This window comes from Thunnus albacares, chromosome 4 (assembly GCF_914725855.1).
Source record: "Thunnus albacares chromosome 4, fThuAlb1.1, whole genome shotgun sequence".
NCBI lineage: Eukaryota > Metazoa > Chordata > Actinopteri > Scombriformes > Scombridae > Thunnus > Thunnus albacares.
This window is the reverse complement of record NC_058109.1, coordinates 28917988-28935777: the sequence shown is the minus strand read 5'-3', so window position 1 is coordinate 28935777 and position 17790 is coordinate 28917988. Positions and strand designations below refer to the sequence as shown.

General features: G+C 41.5%; 1 protein-coding gene across 2 annotated transcripts in view; it reads left to right on the top strand.

Annotated features, from left to right (window-relative positions):
- The first annotated feature begins 1051 nt into the window (after positions 1 to 1051).
- Positions 1052 to 17790, top strand: part of cdh4 (cadherin 4, type 1, R-cadherin (retinal)) — a 200717-nt gene continuing 183978 nt past the window's right edge. The window contains exons 1-2 of one of the 2 annotated variants that reach the window (XM_044349577.1): positions 1052 to 1434; positions 2725 to 2836. In XM_044349577.1, the coding sequence (XP_044205512.1) occupies positions 1381 to 1434; positions 2725 to 2836 (166 nt within the window). In that variant the 5' untranslated portion in view covers positions 1052 to 1380. The remainder of the gene's footprint in view (positions 1435 to 2724; positions 2837 to 17790) is intronic. The other variant, XM_044349578.1, reaches the window with a different exon arrangement.

Below are 17790 nucleotides of genomic sequence, written 5' to 3'. Positions count from 1 at the left end.
ATTAAAGGCATTGTTTATCGTACAAGGCGCAGGTTTTAAATCCTTGTTGTGCAGTTTCTCTGCCAACTTTTCGATGGTGTAATAAAAGCAGAAGCACATTGCCCCGAAGAGAGATGAGTGGAGTGTATTTCTGATATCTCTGACCTTAAAAATCCCGCCCTCCGGACAGAAACACCCACTGAGCTGTAGTCAACTAGACTAGGAGTACTTCTTAATTATCAGCCTCAAGCAGTTTGTTTTGAAGATACTGTTTAAAGGGAAGATACTGATAAAAAAAAACTCTTAAGACATCTTTCTTACCCAATATTGAAGGAGTTAGTGCAGAAAATAAAGCAGAAAATGTGAATGGCAGTGACAGGGGCAGACACTGGGCTGTGTTGATTGACACTGCAATACTGTCCTATTCCTTTTGAGGGGATTAAATTGTCATGACCTCTCAGATATGGAAATTGAGGGACTGATCAGAGGCTTTGGAAATGTCAACATTATTTAATTGTGAGACCAGTTAAAGGCACAGTTCATACATTCCCCATTATTATTTCAATATTACAACATTGCAATGTTGTCAGATGTATCACTGCACATGTATCACTACAGTATTTCAGTGTCAGAATTGTAATCAATAAATAATGCCAGAAAATCCCTCAATTATAACAACAAACTGAATAATCTCACATCAGTGCAAGACTCGTCATCTTTTTTGTTCAAATGAGATATGAACTGACTGAATATGATTTGAAAAATGCACACATATGTCCTTTAGATCATCACTCAGGGCTCTGATTGATTTGACTTTATTTCATTTGAACCTTATATTGACAATCAATGTCTTATCCCGCAGTGGTCTATCACAGCAGCTTTAATAAAAAGCTAATAACTGGGCAGCTCTTGCCGTACTTATACCGTGGATCAGGGGCAGAGGGGGTAACTGGGGTGTGAAATAGACTCCAGTTAGCTGATGGACACATGAAAGGACTCGGATGGTTGCTTGTCACTCACACCACCAGACCCGCCTTTGCTCCATCTGAAGTCAAAATATGAATCTAAATAGCCCGGAAAATGCATTTTTCTACCAATATATCCCAGATATGTACGGGGCATCACATGAAGTGAACTGGAGAGCAGACGGAGCACACTGCCATGCCTGCTCCGCCGTGCGGTAGGAGGGGTTGTAGTGACGCTGTTATCCAATGGGCACCGGCTTCCTCTGGACGGAGCGCAGCATCTCTGTCTCAGCGGCACTTTTGCGCCAGACAAGTAGGGACGGTCTCTCACTCAGCACCCGAGAAGAAGAAACAGGGCTTCGGGAATTACTGAGGGGAATTTGGCGAAAAAGACTCATCTCTTCCCCCCTTTTTCCTAACACGCGATTTTGCAAAGATGAGCGTTGGCTGCGTCATTCTGGCGTGCACCTTACTTGTGGGCGCATCCTCGGTAAGATGAGTTAATTTCTTTATGTCTTTTTTTCGACTAACAGTACTGTGGAAGTGCTGCACTGCTGTAGTGCTTACTCGGGCTTTGCAGCGCGCTGCATGAGACCTCGAGAGTGGCTGTGAAAGGTTCACTTTCCCCCGCAGTGTTGCGCTAAAGGCAACACGATGCGTGTAATCGAGCTTATTACGGCTGCGTTTAAGGTCAAGAATATGTTTGCCTAACTGTGGTGAAAAAAAAGTAACTGGCAACTATGTTCGTTAGCATCTCCATCCTCTCTCCTAAATAAACTGCAGTGCCTTGTTGCAGAGGACAGTGGTTTTTAGAGGAGCTTCTCGTTCTGTTGGCTGCGATCAACTTCGTTTACGCACGTTTACGCACTGTCATTTCTCCTTTTCTAAATTTATGGGATTAATGTCTAACTTGGCGACTTGGTTATTAGGTTTGGTGTCTATTCAAAGGGGAAGATTTAAGGAGCAAATCATCAATCATGAATAGCTTATCTTACTTTATTTTTCAAACTTCAATCAGCCCTATTTCTCTAAATATATGCAGTTGTAGTTGGCTTTGTTGATATGCAATCAGGGAAATACTGAGTTGCCTATATTATGCAAAAAAAGTGCAATATATTTTCTTTATAAAAGCCATACATTGATATGATGTATTAGGTGGATTGCTGCATGTGCATTCTGTGGGGAATTAAATGCTGGATATAAAGTACTGGGTGCCTGCAACTATGCTTACATATCAAATGTGTGTAATTTAACACAAACATTTGGCTTGTTTCTTTGGTGTCTCTCTCTCTCACATACACACACACTTTCTCTGAGTCTCTCTCGCTCTAACGATCCCATCAGCATGCAGCATTTACTGAATGTTTGAGTTAAACATCTCTTCCTTGCAATAGTCATTGCTGGTGTAATGATTATTATCATTATTGCCATTATCATGACGTGTCAGAATTTTCATGATGATCACAATTACAGTGTCAGTCATAATGATGATAATGATCACCATCATCAAGGCCATTTATTCACTCTTTGTTCAGTTTTTCTTCAGTGACTCTGTGATATTTGATAGTGATAGGAGTAGGTGTCTTTAGCTCCAGATGTGGATTTCCCCACTGTGATGGTCCAAGTGTGCCATACTGTAGTCTGAAACAAATCACTCACTGTAGCCAGAGAGACTACGAGGTTCAATATCAGTCTGAAAAGGCTGCGAGATCAGCCTGTGACCCCGTGGCCGCAAGTCAATTTGCCAATGCTTAACAGGCCGTCTTGTTTTATTCCTCAGGGGAGTAAGGCAGGTCAGCCCCTTAAACCTCCATGCAGACCAGGCTTCTCCCAGAACTTCTACACAGTGATTGTCTCGAGAGACGTACTGCACGGCCAGAGCATTCTCAAAGGTAAGTCTGCCGCTGCTGGATCTCATTTACTGACTGATGATATTTTCTTTTCTCTGCCCAGATGTGTCCCCAACCTCATAGTGTGATTGAGTGAGTAAGTGTGTGTCTATGTGGGATGTAACTTGGGTTGAATAAATCTTGCGAAGTGATTAAACATGATGTGACAGCAGCATGTGTAATGCACTCTGTTCAAGGGTTGTCATTTGATATGGAGCTTCATTGATGGATGAACACCTAAATGTCAGTGATTGCAGTACAAAAGCTACAATACATTTCTTCTTTTTTGATTGACTAAGCAGCAGGCTTGCAGAGAAGACTCATTTAAATGGCTTGTTTCCTATTCTGCACATTTGCAGCTGGAAGCCCAAAACTTTTATTTTATTACCAGTGTTCATTGTTATATATTTTCCATCCCTTTTATTCTTTCTGCTTTTCAGAGGAATTCAATTCTGTTTTCATTCGCTCCATTTCTTTTCAGCGCAGGCATTGTACTGCATCTACTGTGAGGTTCATCTCCTGCCACGTGAAATTATGCTGTGGTTTCTTCAGTGTGTCCCTTCTATTTGCTGGTGAATCTTTGCCATAATGGAAAAATGCCTCTCAGCCTCATCCTAGAGTCCCAATTTGCATAATTGACAGATAAACAAAACCTTTGATACGCGCAGAATGGATTTCTATAACATAGACCATGTTATATCTAAAGCTTTAAACTCCTAGAACTGCAAGATGGTGAAATGAAGATCTATGCAGTAGATTTGGGCTGTAAGTGTCCAGGGACTTGGTTTTGGTAATGTGGTAAACATTTTGGTTGGTACATTTCCTCCTATTTCTTCCCTGTAACCTACTCTAGGCTGTTACTCACACTCTGGGTAACAGCTCAGCAACAGTGTACAATAAGCTTAGCTCTCCCCTGACACTTTGCTTTTATAGCCAAATATTTGTCTATTGTTACGTGAAATGCTATTTGCCAGGAGGAAATGGCATTCTCATTGTAACAGCTGTTTGAGCATTTTCCGGCTCAGAGCAAAACAATTGAATTATTCTGGAGGTTATTTTGTTATTTAGGAGGCTGACAAGGACAGTGCAGCCAGTCAGTGGGGAGCGTGTTTGCCTGAAGGGGCTCTGGGCTCAAGGTTTCTGCCTGTTTGGAAATGGGCTGAGGCATCGTTACTGACCCAAACAACATTAACACAGTATGATGTGTCTACTAGACAGATGACGTATGTTGGTTTCTCCCACTCAGTGTTTGTGTGTGTTAGCAGCTTATATGTGTGTGAGTCTCGGGGGGGATGATGGTGCACACACATGTCCTGGTGTACATATCAGTTGCCAACACTTCAGTTCCAAAAAGGTTACGGCAAAGCTCAACTGTAACAATTTGATTTTGATTATGTGGTGCATCAGCTCAGCTTTGATCTCATACTACCTCTACTTCTAGTCTCTGTCCCTCTCTTTCATTTTCTCCATCTCTGTGTTTGTTCTTTGTGAAAATCAATCTGAAAGCCATGCTGTCCTCCCAACTGGCCACTCAAAGGGATATGTGCTGCAGCAGCTTAAGTCCTCATGCAATGATTAATGTGCAGGGGCTAGCCTTACTGAAGCTCTGTTTTCTATACAGTGGGACACGAAACAGGAGGATGCCTTTAATCCTAACGCCACAATATGTATAACCTGAAACTGTCACTTTCCAAGAAAATGAATGGGCCAGGGATGAGATGTGGGAGGGTCTGGGATGCTGGCTAGGGGGTTACTGGACCGCTGTGGGCCGTGGCTGTTGTCTCTCTGGAGAGATGGATAGTGAGCGATGGGGGATGGACCAGAGAGCTGTGGCCCAGCAGGTGCAGTGTGAACCCGGCTTCTGTTTCCAGTTGCTGAACAATGTGTGGACTGCAGCTCTTTTCATGCTGAGGTGGAAGGGGAAGTCGTTTTCACTCAAATTTTATTGTTTTGCATTGGTGTGCGGATAGTTTAGAAGTGACTATGTAGAGGCAAAAATGCTTTGCTCTGTGGTGAGGAACAAGACATTACAGACTCATTAATAACACTGAGCTTGATCTCAGATTTAAGGAATTTATTACAGAGTATCAAGTCAAATTAACATGAACAACCAACAGCAATCAGCAAACAGAGACAGAGTCTCGCTATTTGGCCGAATAGGGTGCAGCCTCTCTCAACCAAGGTGGCATCAAGAGACTGAACACAGGTCAACTGAAATGACTGTCCTGTGTACTATGTACTATGTAGACAGATCCATGCAGATAGTCATGTTTGACATCTGTCCTGATTTCACCCCTGCACACAGTTCAACTCCGTCCACTGTCCCAGACGCAGGGGCATCAGTTTGTTTAAGACCAGTGATTTGAGTTCAGTGCTATTTATTTGTACAGTTCATTCAAACATACTTTGCCCTGTACAGAGAGTACATCATTCTTACAATTTCGAAATCAGAATAACAGATTAAGAAATAAGATTTCCCCTACAACTACACTGTATTTTTGATGACAAATTCATTAACACCAATCTGCGTTAATTGAATGTGTTGGAAATATTTCCCTTGATGCTATGGTTGTTTATGCCTGGTTGTCACGCTATGTGTCAGTCATGTCTGTGCCTAAAGGATCATACTGTATGTTTGACCCTTTCCATTACTGCTGCTCACCTTTTTCCAAGGCAAATAGTATTTTTTTAAATGTTTGAAGCCACTGATTCATTTCAACATGGAGTGTTTGTCGTATGTCCATTACCTGGACATACGATTCAAACATTAAAATCAACCTGCAACTTTATCAGCATTACTACACAGAAATGCCAAAACACTCAACCCATAAAGGATCATGTAATCCTTTGCACCACTGGTTCCCAACCTACTTCATAGCCAACCTACTTCATAGCCAAAAAATGCCCAGTTGCGACCTCTCATCACAGGATGTGATGTTCCTATCTCAGATTGTCTCATGATATGCCATAATGTGTTTTTAGAGTCTTGAAACTGTACAGTACTTGACAAGAAAAAAATCTGTCAAAAGATAATAATTTCATGACCCTCCTCAGATGTATATTGTGACTTCTCGGGGGTCCCGACCTCCACGTTGGGAATCTCTGCTTTACCCTATCTGAAAACATAAACGTGGAGATGCATGTTTTTCACTGGACAGTGACAAACTGGAAATGAACACATCAACATGGCTTTGAAAATGGACAGCTGTGATTTAAATGATACATGACTTGTAGTCAATACGTTACGCTAAAACACTAGTATGGACCTTTAACCTTTCTTTTTGTATTGTTCCCACTGTAGATAAAGTAAAGTCTCTGGTCAAGACTTGAAAGGTCATTTTTGAATTGTAATGCATCGTTCAGTGCCCCTTCGGTCATTCTTGGCTGGCTTTATAGGTTAAAAAGGCTGTTATGGGTTTGTGGTTGACCATAAAAGACCTTTGTTTAACTAACTCACAAATCTCTGCCCTGCCGCTAAGTTGTGCTGAATAAATCATCCCATGCTCCCATGGACATGTTTGTCTGAGAGCTGGGTCAGGATTGGAGGAGGAGGCAGTGGCACACAGGCAAGCAGACAGCCGGGCTTGAGTCGTGGTCCGTGCAGATTCCCGCTGTGGGCAGATAAGCCATGAAAAGAAATATTCCAGTGATTGCACATCGCTGTGTAAACCATCACCTCGCTCCAAGAGCCGGAACAGACACCTAGGAACACGGACAAGGGGATGTGGCCTTAGCGTGAAAAAAAAAAAGAGAAAAGATTTGAAATACATTTCAGTCAGGATAGTGTCTCTTTAAGACACTGTCAATGCATATTTGAAAAGACAGCAGTGATGAGTTTCACCCTTTGCCCTTCGCCAGTTCTTAACACAGGAGAAAAGACAGCTCTGTGTGATTTGGACGCCTGTCTGTCTGCATACTTTGCTTTATGTTGCTAAGATTTTGTGACAAAGAAAATGACTGATGGATTTACTGGATTGCAGAAACCTTGTCTTTGGAGAGAAATCAATTTCGGCTTTTGAGTGGAGAGTTTCAAAAATGCAGTAAAGGTCCACTACGCTGTGGGAAAATGAAATAAAAAAACAAAACAAAACAATGATGATAACTTAATGTCTTCTGGCAGACAGCAACAAAAGAGATGTGTCTATTCCTTAACCAAGTGTTCAGTATCTTTTTTTAAAGCTGGTGCTTTGTCACCTCGACTCCACACTGCCCTTTCAAAGATAATATGCTCAGTTTCTGTCCCTCTGTTTTTCCCTTGAATCACAAGAGATGACCTTGCTCTATGAAAGAAAAAAAATCCACAATTGGGTGCCTTTCCTTGCTTCCTTCATCCCAAGGCTTTTAATTTTGAAATTGGGTCTTTTTGCAGTTACTTTATAACTGCTGCAGCTTGTGCAGGGAAAAAAAATATACACACTGTACTTTAATCTAAAAGATTAATTTAAAGAGGATCATGCCTCCATCAGCTATACGCTTTCGGATTGGATTTCCTATTGTTTAATTCCACCTCTAAAAGTTACACATACAAAATGACTTGTAACATGACCCCAATTAGACTGCAGCAGGAAAAATCTGGCAAGGAGCCATATCTGCTTTGAAGCAGCCAACTCAGTATATGCTGTGCTGTAGAGAACTTCTGACTCCTAACCTACCATCCAAAGTGACAGGACTTTCATAAGTACGTCCAGACCCAAGAACTGAAAAGGGGGGGGGGGGGGATTACGTTTCCAGGCATTTGATAAGCGGCATGCCATTTTCCTTCTGACTCACGAACGTCTCTCTTGTCCTCCAGAGAGTCTTTCATCTCTGCAGCCAGGACCTGCAGTCTGTGGCGAGCTGATAGAATACAGGTACAGAAGATGAGCCACATCATTTCTCTTTATCTCGCCTGCCTTCTTACCAAACCAAGCTATGCTCCTATATCCCTCAAACTCCCTACAACATGACATACACGCTGAACCAATTCCATCAAGCAAGCCACCCAAGATATAGTACATGCCACAGCACAATGCTTTTCATCCTGTTTTGTAGTCATTTCCTCTGTGGAGGTAGTAAGTAAAAAAAAAAAGGGTTTTGATAGATGGGAAATCGGCTGTCAGCAGAAATATTATTGCCTCTTGTCAGGGCTTCCATGTGAATTTTATTAGTTCTAGTGCACTGATCTCCACTGAGCTCCTCTTGCTGTGTACTGGTATTAGCTTTAGTCTGATAGTTGGTCATTGGGTCATGGCTTGTACTCTCGTGGAATTTCATTACGACACATATAGTTTCACTACTTGCCCATCTGGAGCCTGTTGAGAGACAGCGGTGATTCATCTCAACTTCTTCCTTGCATTTAGACGTGGAGAAGCTGTCAGAGAGGAAACGCCTCAGACTCCCGCTGCTGTGCACGGTCTCTGTTTGCACTCTGCTGAGTGAGATTATGCAGTAGATCTACATTTCCTGACAAAATAGGGGTGAGCTAATTGTGCCCCGAATTCTGACCTTCAAACGGAGGTAATCGCGATATTATCAGACCTTTAGATTGCATCTGCAAGAGCTGGCGGCTCAGGGTGGAATCATAAAGTGATTATATGAAAAAAAAAAGAAATGAGGCACTTCTGATGGTGTTAGCCAAAAAGAGAGTCCTTGGCAAGGGATTAACGGATAAGAAAGAGGACTGTGTTGGACGGGGAACTGGAGACTTACTATTGTATTTCAGGAGTTAAGACAAGGACAAATTTAGAAAAAAATATTCATGGATAAAGTATAAAGTAAAGTTTCTTTTATTTTTCTTGGAAACAAATTAGTTAACAGTTAACCTTCCTGATGGATGCCCCTCTTTACATGCAATATCAAAGAAAGTAACAGAGAGCAGCCTTTTGACGAAACAAACACCTTGCGCACCATTGATGACCTTGTATTCCGTGAATACTATTTGCATTTGTTATCGAAAACCTTTTTTTAATTGACCATCCCCTCTCTCAATCGATGTGTATTAGCGCTTTGCAACTCAGTGCACTTTAATGATCGGTGGCCTTGATTAAGACTCTATTGGCTTTTTGTTGCAGTGCAGAAAGGAACACTTTCCCCACTTGGAGACCTCTGTTTCACCTTTCAGCTGTAAGTATAACCCGCAATCTATCAGTTCATTACAAAGGTTTTTACCCTCTCCTCTAGGCTCCAGGATTTACATGCATCTGAATACAAATCAGGCCTTCAGTGTAAAGTGCTGTTTCTTCAGCTCAAATTATTCACTGGCATGTTATCTTGCCTGTTTGTATTGTCACGACAAAGTTCACTTACTTGTCATTTAGGTGGATTATTGGATAGATTTATTACAGATTACAATTAATAGAAAAAAGAAAGAGGTTTAACTACAGTAACCCTGCAAAATAAACTGAAAAGAAAAGAGTCAGAGCTCAGTGCAGACCTCGCCGCTCAGAAAATAATGTGGAAAAGCTCAGTTTGAACTAATTTTCCATTTTATCATCAGTCTGAAATTGTGGCTTTTCAGTGCTGCGTTTTTTGATTGGCTTTGAGTCATGCTTTCTTCTTCCAATACATAAGGGAATAAAAAGCAGCAATTCAGGCACTGTATAGATTGCAATTATTTTCTGTTGTTCATCTACCTACAGTATGTGGTTTTTACCTCTTTACTGTTTCTTTCCAGTCAGCCTCCATGAAGCCTGGCCTGAATGTTTAGAGTTTTATGTACCACTTCTGTACATGTTGTAATTACTCTGGAGTGGATCTCTATTAGCTCAGGCAGTGGGGGAGGATTCACAAGTCATCAGACCCCTCAGACCTCTTCCTGAACACAGGAGGAGGAGGAGGAGGAGGAGGAGTTGGAGACTGAGGACAGGATGAGATGGAGGTAGAACAACACACATAGAAGGTATTCTTGAACATGAGCTTTCCAAATCACTCTCCTGTACTTGTGAAGCCCACCGTGACATTTCCAGTAACTCCAGCATATCAGACAGATATTTATATTTAAGGATAGCTGTGTGTTTGTACCACCTCCACCTATCTAGAAGCTCCCTTCCACTAGCTGTACATCTGCTCTCCCCCTCCTCTTTATGCCTGAATCAGGGGCTCAAAGTGACATACAGCTTCTCACTTTATTGATGAATTATGGCCAAGCGGTTTGACCTTGTGCTGCCACTTGACCTCACATGTTCTCCAACACTCATATCCTCAGTCTGCAGCACTGGAGGAGATGAAAAACACGGCCCAATCAAAATGATTTACGTTTGGCTCGACTCAACACATAGATCCTTCTAAGCTGCTGCTAAATGTATCTCCAGAGGGCCTTGCTGTATTGTACTGTACAGCCATTTCTGAAGCCACGGGGCTTTTGCTATTCTATCGCCTTAATTAAAAGACTGTACTGTCAAGATGCCTTTGTTCTACAAACTCTAATATCAAAAAGGTCCCTCGCCAGAGAGGGGTTTGTGCTCTACTTTGTCCTTTGGATTAATTCAGCCTGGAATCTATATTTGATCAGGGCGCCTGTGTGCTCTTGCTCTCACCATATTCTCTTGTGCATTTTTGTTAAATGCAAAAACGCTGGTTTATTTATTTATATTTAAACACAGTATATTTTGTGCATTGTGTGTGTTTGTGTGCGTATGTGTTTGTAGGCAGTGCTTCATCCAGAGGGTGATTATTTTAAATGGAGAAATTAAAGGATTAAAAACCAGCCCAGTAATCCAGCTGTCAATCTCACGGCTCATTAGTAAGCAAAGGAGAGGGAAGTGGGAGAGAGAGATATACAACACACTGTGTGAGAGAGAGAGAGAGAGAGAGAGGGAGGGAGGGAGAGAGAAAGGGTGAGTGAGAGGTAAAGGTGTAAACTTGTCAATCAAACAGAAAGGAAGGTTTTCTGAATTCCTGTGTTAATGAACAACTTCCCGAGACTGTTTAATATATAAAAATATGACATTCCATTAAATTGCACATTTTGGTCTTAATATACTGCATCAAAGCAACATGAGGGTTTGAGATTTCTGTTCAGTATGTGATTATTTGCATTCTTGATTGTGACTCAGCTTCATGCTCACAATCTGTTAGAAAAGGAGATGTCACGCTAAGTCACGCTATGCAACTGTTAGGGCTGAGTATATTAAACAGCACTAGGATGGAGCATGACGCCTTACATTACAAACCAGTTTAAGGACTCATATTGTTATTGTACCTCTTAATAGTAAAAAGTCATATGCCAAGTGATACCAGAATTTATGTGGGGCTTGGTTCACAGTCGCTGCTATTTACAGTTTTAAATGAATGAATGAGTGCAACTACAATGACGTACTGTATATGTAAACAGTGTGTGTGTGCTGCAGATTAGCCTTGGTGCTGAAAGATATACAGCGTCTCTGCCATTTTTCACCAGGCTCTGAGGCACATAAAAGAAACAGTCCGGGAAACGATGACACCATAAAAGAAAATAGAAACACAAATCCTGACTCCATCATGGAAAAAAGGGGAGAAATTGCATCTCCTATGGCGGTGATGCTTTTCGAATTTGATTGTATCAATTTGCTGTCTATTTTGATCTAAAAAGCGGGCTGTGTGCAGACTTATTTGCTCATGCACAGTGACTTGTGGATGCCCACTTCTCATGCAGCTCATCTCATTTAATTTGAAACACATCACCTTTTTTTTTTTGTTTGTTTTCGCATTTTTTCATAGAGTATACTTCACCCATTTAGGTGTCCCTGTTTGAGTTATTTTCTCCCATGAAACTTTCCAATTTCGATTCAGAGGAAACCGTTGATTTAATCGTGTTATTACGTTATAGACAAGCTTTTTAGGTTTATTTCTGCTAAATCTGTGGTAGCTGTTACCTCTAGAGCAATGACTGGCTCGCTTTGTTGAAAAAACACAATTGTTGCAACAGCAGAGAAAACTCAGTTGTACTTTCTACTGACAGGCTGTTTGAAAGAGAGCACTATGGCCAGGATTCAGATGGCTGATTTGGAAATCACAATACGGAACCATGCTCTGTCCTGTTGTGATGCAGATTTGTCTGTGGGAGCCTGACAAATCTACAAATATGCTTTGCTGACCAGAATAAACAGATGATAGTCTAGTGTAGAATCGTAATACAACTTAATCCATTCTGTTTCCTGCTCCCTCTCATTGCCAGCTCCGATGTCAGTAAAGAATTGAATCTTTTTATGTTTTTATCAGCTTCCTCTCTGTCCTCACGTCTGTCTGTCTGTTTCTCTCTCTCTCTCAACCTGAGCGAGCTCATCATGCTATCACTGACTCCCTCATGAACCCATTTCCTCCAAAACTGAGATGCCAAACAAAGCACAACACGCCTTGCCTGATTTCTATTTACAGCTGCACTCACACAGAGACGAGTCACACACAGCTTGTATCCCACGCACACGCACACACTGACACACACTTTAACACTTACTATAGAGGTTAATTCATTGTAGCACAGGCCCCTGTAGGTATCTGCACAAATGTTAAATGTGCCATTACACTATTAGCTTTGACCTCCAGATGGGTTTCTTCAACGTTATAATAATCCACCTGCAGACCTGCATATTCCTGATGTTTGCCGGAGAACAAGCACACAGTAAAACTGCCAGTAAGAAAATAATTAATTTCTAAATCTGATCGCACCTTTTGCACTGCTTTCTCACTTCTTGACATATTGATGTGTGACGTGGATAGAGGCGCACTGCAAATACTCATGAGAAGATTATAGCCATCAGCTACCAACAGTCAGAAATCCACATAAAATATCATATTACCATACCAAAGATGTCCCAGTCACACATGCAAACGTGTCTTTTGTTGTCTCTGCATAACAAGATTGAGTTTTTTCAAATATGCTTAAGCTTGGCGTTTGGCATTTTAGTCTTTATTTAGCGAGAGCCTGGTAATGCACAGACATACAGAATAAAATCTGGGGTTGAGAACCCACTTTTTTGATTGAAATATGGGAGCAAATCAATAGAGTCTTCCTTTTTGCTGGCAACGTGCAATGCAGACACACACCGGTAGCATCGATCACAGCTTCAGAAGAATCACAGTTTTCCTCTCCCGCCCTGCTCTGTCTCTCTGTGTGCCTCTCCTCCCTTCTTGTTCTCTTTCTCTTGTCTCTTTTCTCTCTGTAGCCCCATATAGGTTTTCAGATAAAAATAATAGCTCTGAGAACCAACAGAGAAGAGAGGCATAGAGGAGGAGGGGGTGGTGGTGGTGTTGGTGACAGTGTTTGCGCTCTGCACCACAACCCAGCAGTAAGACAATAAGAGGCAGTCTGACTAACTGTGGCCTCTGGGAATAGAAGCCTTCTTATTGCCATAAACAGCAATTTAGCCTGGGTAAAAGACAAACGGATGCAACCATATTACTGTGTCATCATGATTATAGCCACCACAGGGCTGTGGCAAAGTGAATGATGGCTGTAACATTCAGGCACCTATTTAAATACAGCATCAAATTTATAGCCATGTAAACCGATCTAACATCAAGGCTAATCCCAGTGATGACACAGATAAGTGAAAGATGTTCAACACTAGCGCTGAAGGATAGAGTTTGGTGCTTGTCTGCATTGCTGTGCCTACATTTGTGATGGTATTTTCACAAAATAGCTTGTGTCTGTGCTAAAGACTGTTGCCTTTTGATTTGCAGCCCACAGGTTACTGGCTGAACATGCTGTAGTCATTTCTAACTTAGCCCTCTGCATTCTGACCAGAGGAGATGGAAAGCTTTGAGCAGCTCTCTAAAACTATCATTACGAAGCCGATAGTTAAACGTCCTGGTTGAATAAGCACTGCTGCCCTGCAGGGCCATAGGCCTACTGCGCATAACTCACCTGTCATGAATAAACATCCACCATCCGTAGATATCTGGTGGGTTTCCTGATTTCATGTGGTGATTCACAGCTTGATTTGCATTTCTGTTATGCCTCTCCAAGATTATATTAACCCATTGAAACAACACACAATGCTTTGACCACAGCGATGGTCCCGCCTGTTATTTTTAACTGATAGCTTTGCATGCTTGGGTCAGGTTCAGGGCCTGTAGAGCTCATTATTGTGGAGCTAGGGTGGATGTTGGCAACAATACAAGACCCATTTCCACCTTCAGGCCCCGCAGCATGTTGGAAGAAATGTGAGGAGGAGTTGGAAGAAGGCTTGAACATCAGTGCAGTCATACAGTATATGAGATCAAAAGAGCCAGCTGTATAGAAATCTACACAAAGGGTAAGCAATGAACTTGAATGAATAATACAGTTACAAATGCATTAAACTTGTAGTGGACATTGGGATGCTTGGCATGTACAGAGTTAATTTCCATAGTGTCTGTGATGTTGAGTCAATGTAAAGATGAAACAATGCGTTGATGGTGTTGTTACAATAATACAAGCCTCTTTAAAGGACCAGCGTATAAGATTTAGTGGCATCTAGCTGTGAGGTTGCAGATTGCAACCTACTGAATAGCCCTCCCCTTCCTAGCGTGTAGGAGAATCTACGGTGGCCGTGAAACTCACGAAAAATACGAAAGGCCCTCTCTAGAGCCAGTGTTTGGTTTGTTGGTCTATTCCATTTCGGCCAAGTCTGGTCTGCTAGATGCCACTAAATTCTACACACTGGTCCTTTAAGTGAAATATCCCAGTAGTGCAGTGTAAAAATACAGGCTTGTTACACTAAAACAATGGCTGAATGAATTGAATTGAAATAGGATAAAGAGTCCTTATCACTGATGGATATTTTATTATTATAGCTGATCTGTGTATTGTCCACAGTGGGGCTAAAAGATGATGATTCTTGTCTGTCTCCTGCTTGAACATCCATACTTCAGTTTCATTTTTTTTTGTGGCTACATGTATTATTTCCCACTAAGATATCGCTCATTTTCTTAAGTTGGATTTTTAAACATAAAACTGCAGAATATTTATCAAAAAATTGTGAAAATTGTCGCTTTTTGTTGCCATTCTTTAATATCCATCAGATTGTTTCTGGCAATATTATTTGAAAAATATATAAAAACTATAAAACAAGATATTTTTTTCACACCCACTTTGCCGTAGTACATTTTGTTGTAATGTGAGAACTATCCTCTGCACTCAGTGCCTCACCAGTTGAATACCTCCTCTGCACTTGGTTTTGGGGATGGAGGCTTGCATTTGATGAAGCCACTTGTTGAACCACCTGCATGTTTTATTAGTCGTTAACAGATTTTGCACTCTGCTTCCTTCACATTTATCCTGACAAACACGGGTGAACTGTAAGATGCCATTTTAATAGGAGAGGTAATTAAGGGAAACAGCTGCAGGCTAAAAAGTTGAGCCACACAGGTGCACATATGCTAAAATAATTCTACAGCGAGTTACTCTGTGAAATCCCAGTAAATATCTCAATACTTACATTTCGACTCTAATTCACAGCGTGTACTCTTCAACAAAATTAATTTTAGCATTCATTTCTCAGCTGCCAACAGAGGGGAAAATGCAAAAGAATTGCTAACTTTGTCTCATTAATTGGCATTAAGCGAGCCTGGTGCCAAAACATTAACTGTACCTTGCAAATACTTGAAGATGCTGTATTCACAATATTCTCTTAATCATCAGCCCCCCTCAAGTCATTCTCATATTTATTCAGCCCGTTCTCACTCCCAACTCATCAAATACAGACGCTTTGTCACGTCCCTCGGCGTCACTTTTTAATGCACTGGGTATCTCTTAGCTTCATTTTTCAGCGTGCAGGGTAGTCTAAAAGTTCATGGCAAAAAGCGGACTTAGCAGGATTTTGCTGCAGGTGACCACTGTTCGCTTCTCACTGCCAACCACGTTTGAAGTGATCATTTTAACCCAAACCATGATTTTTCCCTAACCAAGTGGTTTTTGTGCCTTAACCAGACCTTAACCACAGCATTGTCACACCATAAAACATAATTATTTTTTGATAGTGATTTGTAACGGTTGGTGCAGGCACGAAAGATACCTCCAATTGAAATACATTATATAGATTCAATTTCACAAACTGCCGTGATACTGCACATCGAAAAACGCGTCTAATAATGACGCGGATGGATTAACAGTGGTGTAAATTGAAAGCCTGGTGCGTCTCATACAGATGCTAAAGGATGCCTTGTGTGTCAGTATGAGATGCCAAGGGGTGTAATGAAGCATTGGTATTTGACAACCTGGGAATGAGAAGGGGTTGGTCTATTATGCAGAAGCCACATCCACCTGTCGCAACATTTGAACTGAATGAACTGCATCCAGAAAGAATCTGTGAAGATGACAAATTCTTATATTAAGGAATTAAGGCATAGCGTAAGGAACTGTAAAGATGTGAGTATACACTGAATCTTCACACACACACACACACACACACACGTGCACACACACTGACAGAGAGAAGAGATCATTTTATTTGCTGGTGTTATTCTATCAAGCAAAGACATCATCAGGAATAGGTGACACATGGATCACTAGCATTAAGCCTCCTCTCCTCTCCTCTCCTCTCCTCTCCTCTCCTCTCCTCTCCTTTCCTCTCCTCTCCTATCCTCTCCTCTCCTCTCCTCTCCTCTCCTCTCCTCTCCTCTCCTCCCCACTCTCTGTGCTCTCTGTTTTTATTTTCTTCTTTTAGATCCAATTTGCAGTCCTCTCTGTTCTTGCCTTGCCATCTTTCTCAGCTTTAGTATATTCACCAGCCTGAAGCTCTGTGTGAACTTCTCTTCACACTCTGGAGATTGTATCTGTCGTTCCAGGGAGAAATGGAGCAAACAGGGGATAAGACATTGACGGTGGCTGTCCTTTTTTAGTATCTTATAAAACATATGATACATGGTATAAATATATATATGTATTTCTGTGTGTGTGTGTGTGTGCACGCATACTTGAGCTTCCTCCCATTTTCAATAATCTTACCACACACCACCACAAGTCAGAAGCAGGGCCCTTGCAGGCTGCATTCTAAATACTCTCAAGGCTGGAGGCAAAGCAACATGAATTTCAATGAATTATTAAACAGGATTATTTATTTACTTCCTCCGCACCCTGAACCACCTAACTGGCAAATCTACATAGCATTTTTTCGAACCTGTGGCACATTTGTATGCATAATTTACTTTCATGACTGAATATTTTCTTTAGGATGTTGAGTTTAGTCTGTTCTCTGTACACCTTTGGGAATCAGCTGAGTGGACTTTGACTTTGCGCAGAGCTGTAATTCTGATGGACTCTGATTGTTCATTTCACTGCACTTATCTTCATGAAGAGATTGATTTTAAAATGTCAATTAGCATGATTTGTTTTTTGGCCATCACATGGAGCCACTGAATTTGGCTTTGTTTTAGATTAATGACATTGTGTGAATCAAGTGGTACTGTTCTGGTGGATGAGTGTGTGCCAAATGTATGTGTTTGTGTGTGTGTGCGCGCATGTGTGTGTGTGTGTGTGTGTGTGTGTGTGTGTGTGAGTGTCAGACGATGTTGGCTGTGGGAGAAAGAGATGAATAAGCGAGCAGAGGACTGGAGCCCTGCCAGCCCGTGAGACTCCGACGCACTGCAGATGAACCAAACCTCCATCCATTCACATGGAGCTCATCATGGTGGGGTGACAACATGCTCCCACTGTCACTGTGCCTGTCAGCATGTGCACCACTATGTGTTGACATGTACTGTAATTCTGTAGCAGTTTCCATTAACAGATCTTAAGGGCATGATTAAATATCAATCTAAACCTCATGAGCCAACAACCTTGGTTTTATTATGATGTTTTAATGAGAAAATCTTACCGATCTCATGGTAAACATCATTATGTATTTATAAAACCTTGCCTTGGATCATTAATGGAACTGCACACATCAAACATGGCACCTTAATAAAAAGCTAACAGCCCACGTATAACTGAAGCGCAGAGTGTGTGACCTACGCACATAGCACACAGATGAAATGTAAATCAAGGTAAATGAGATGGCACCTCCGTTCCTGCTGTCTGA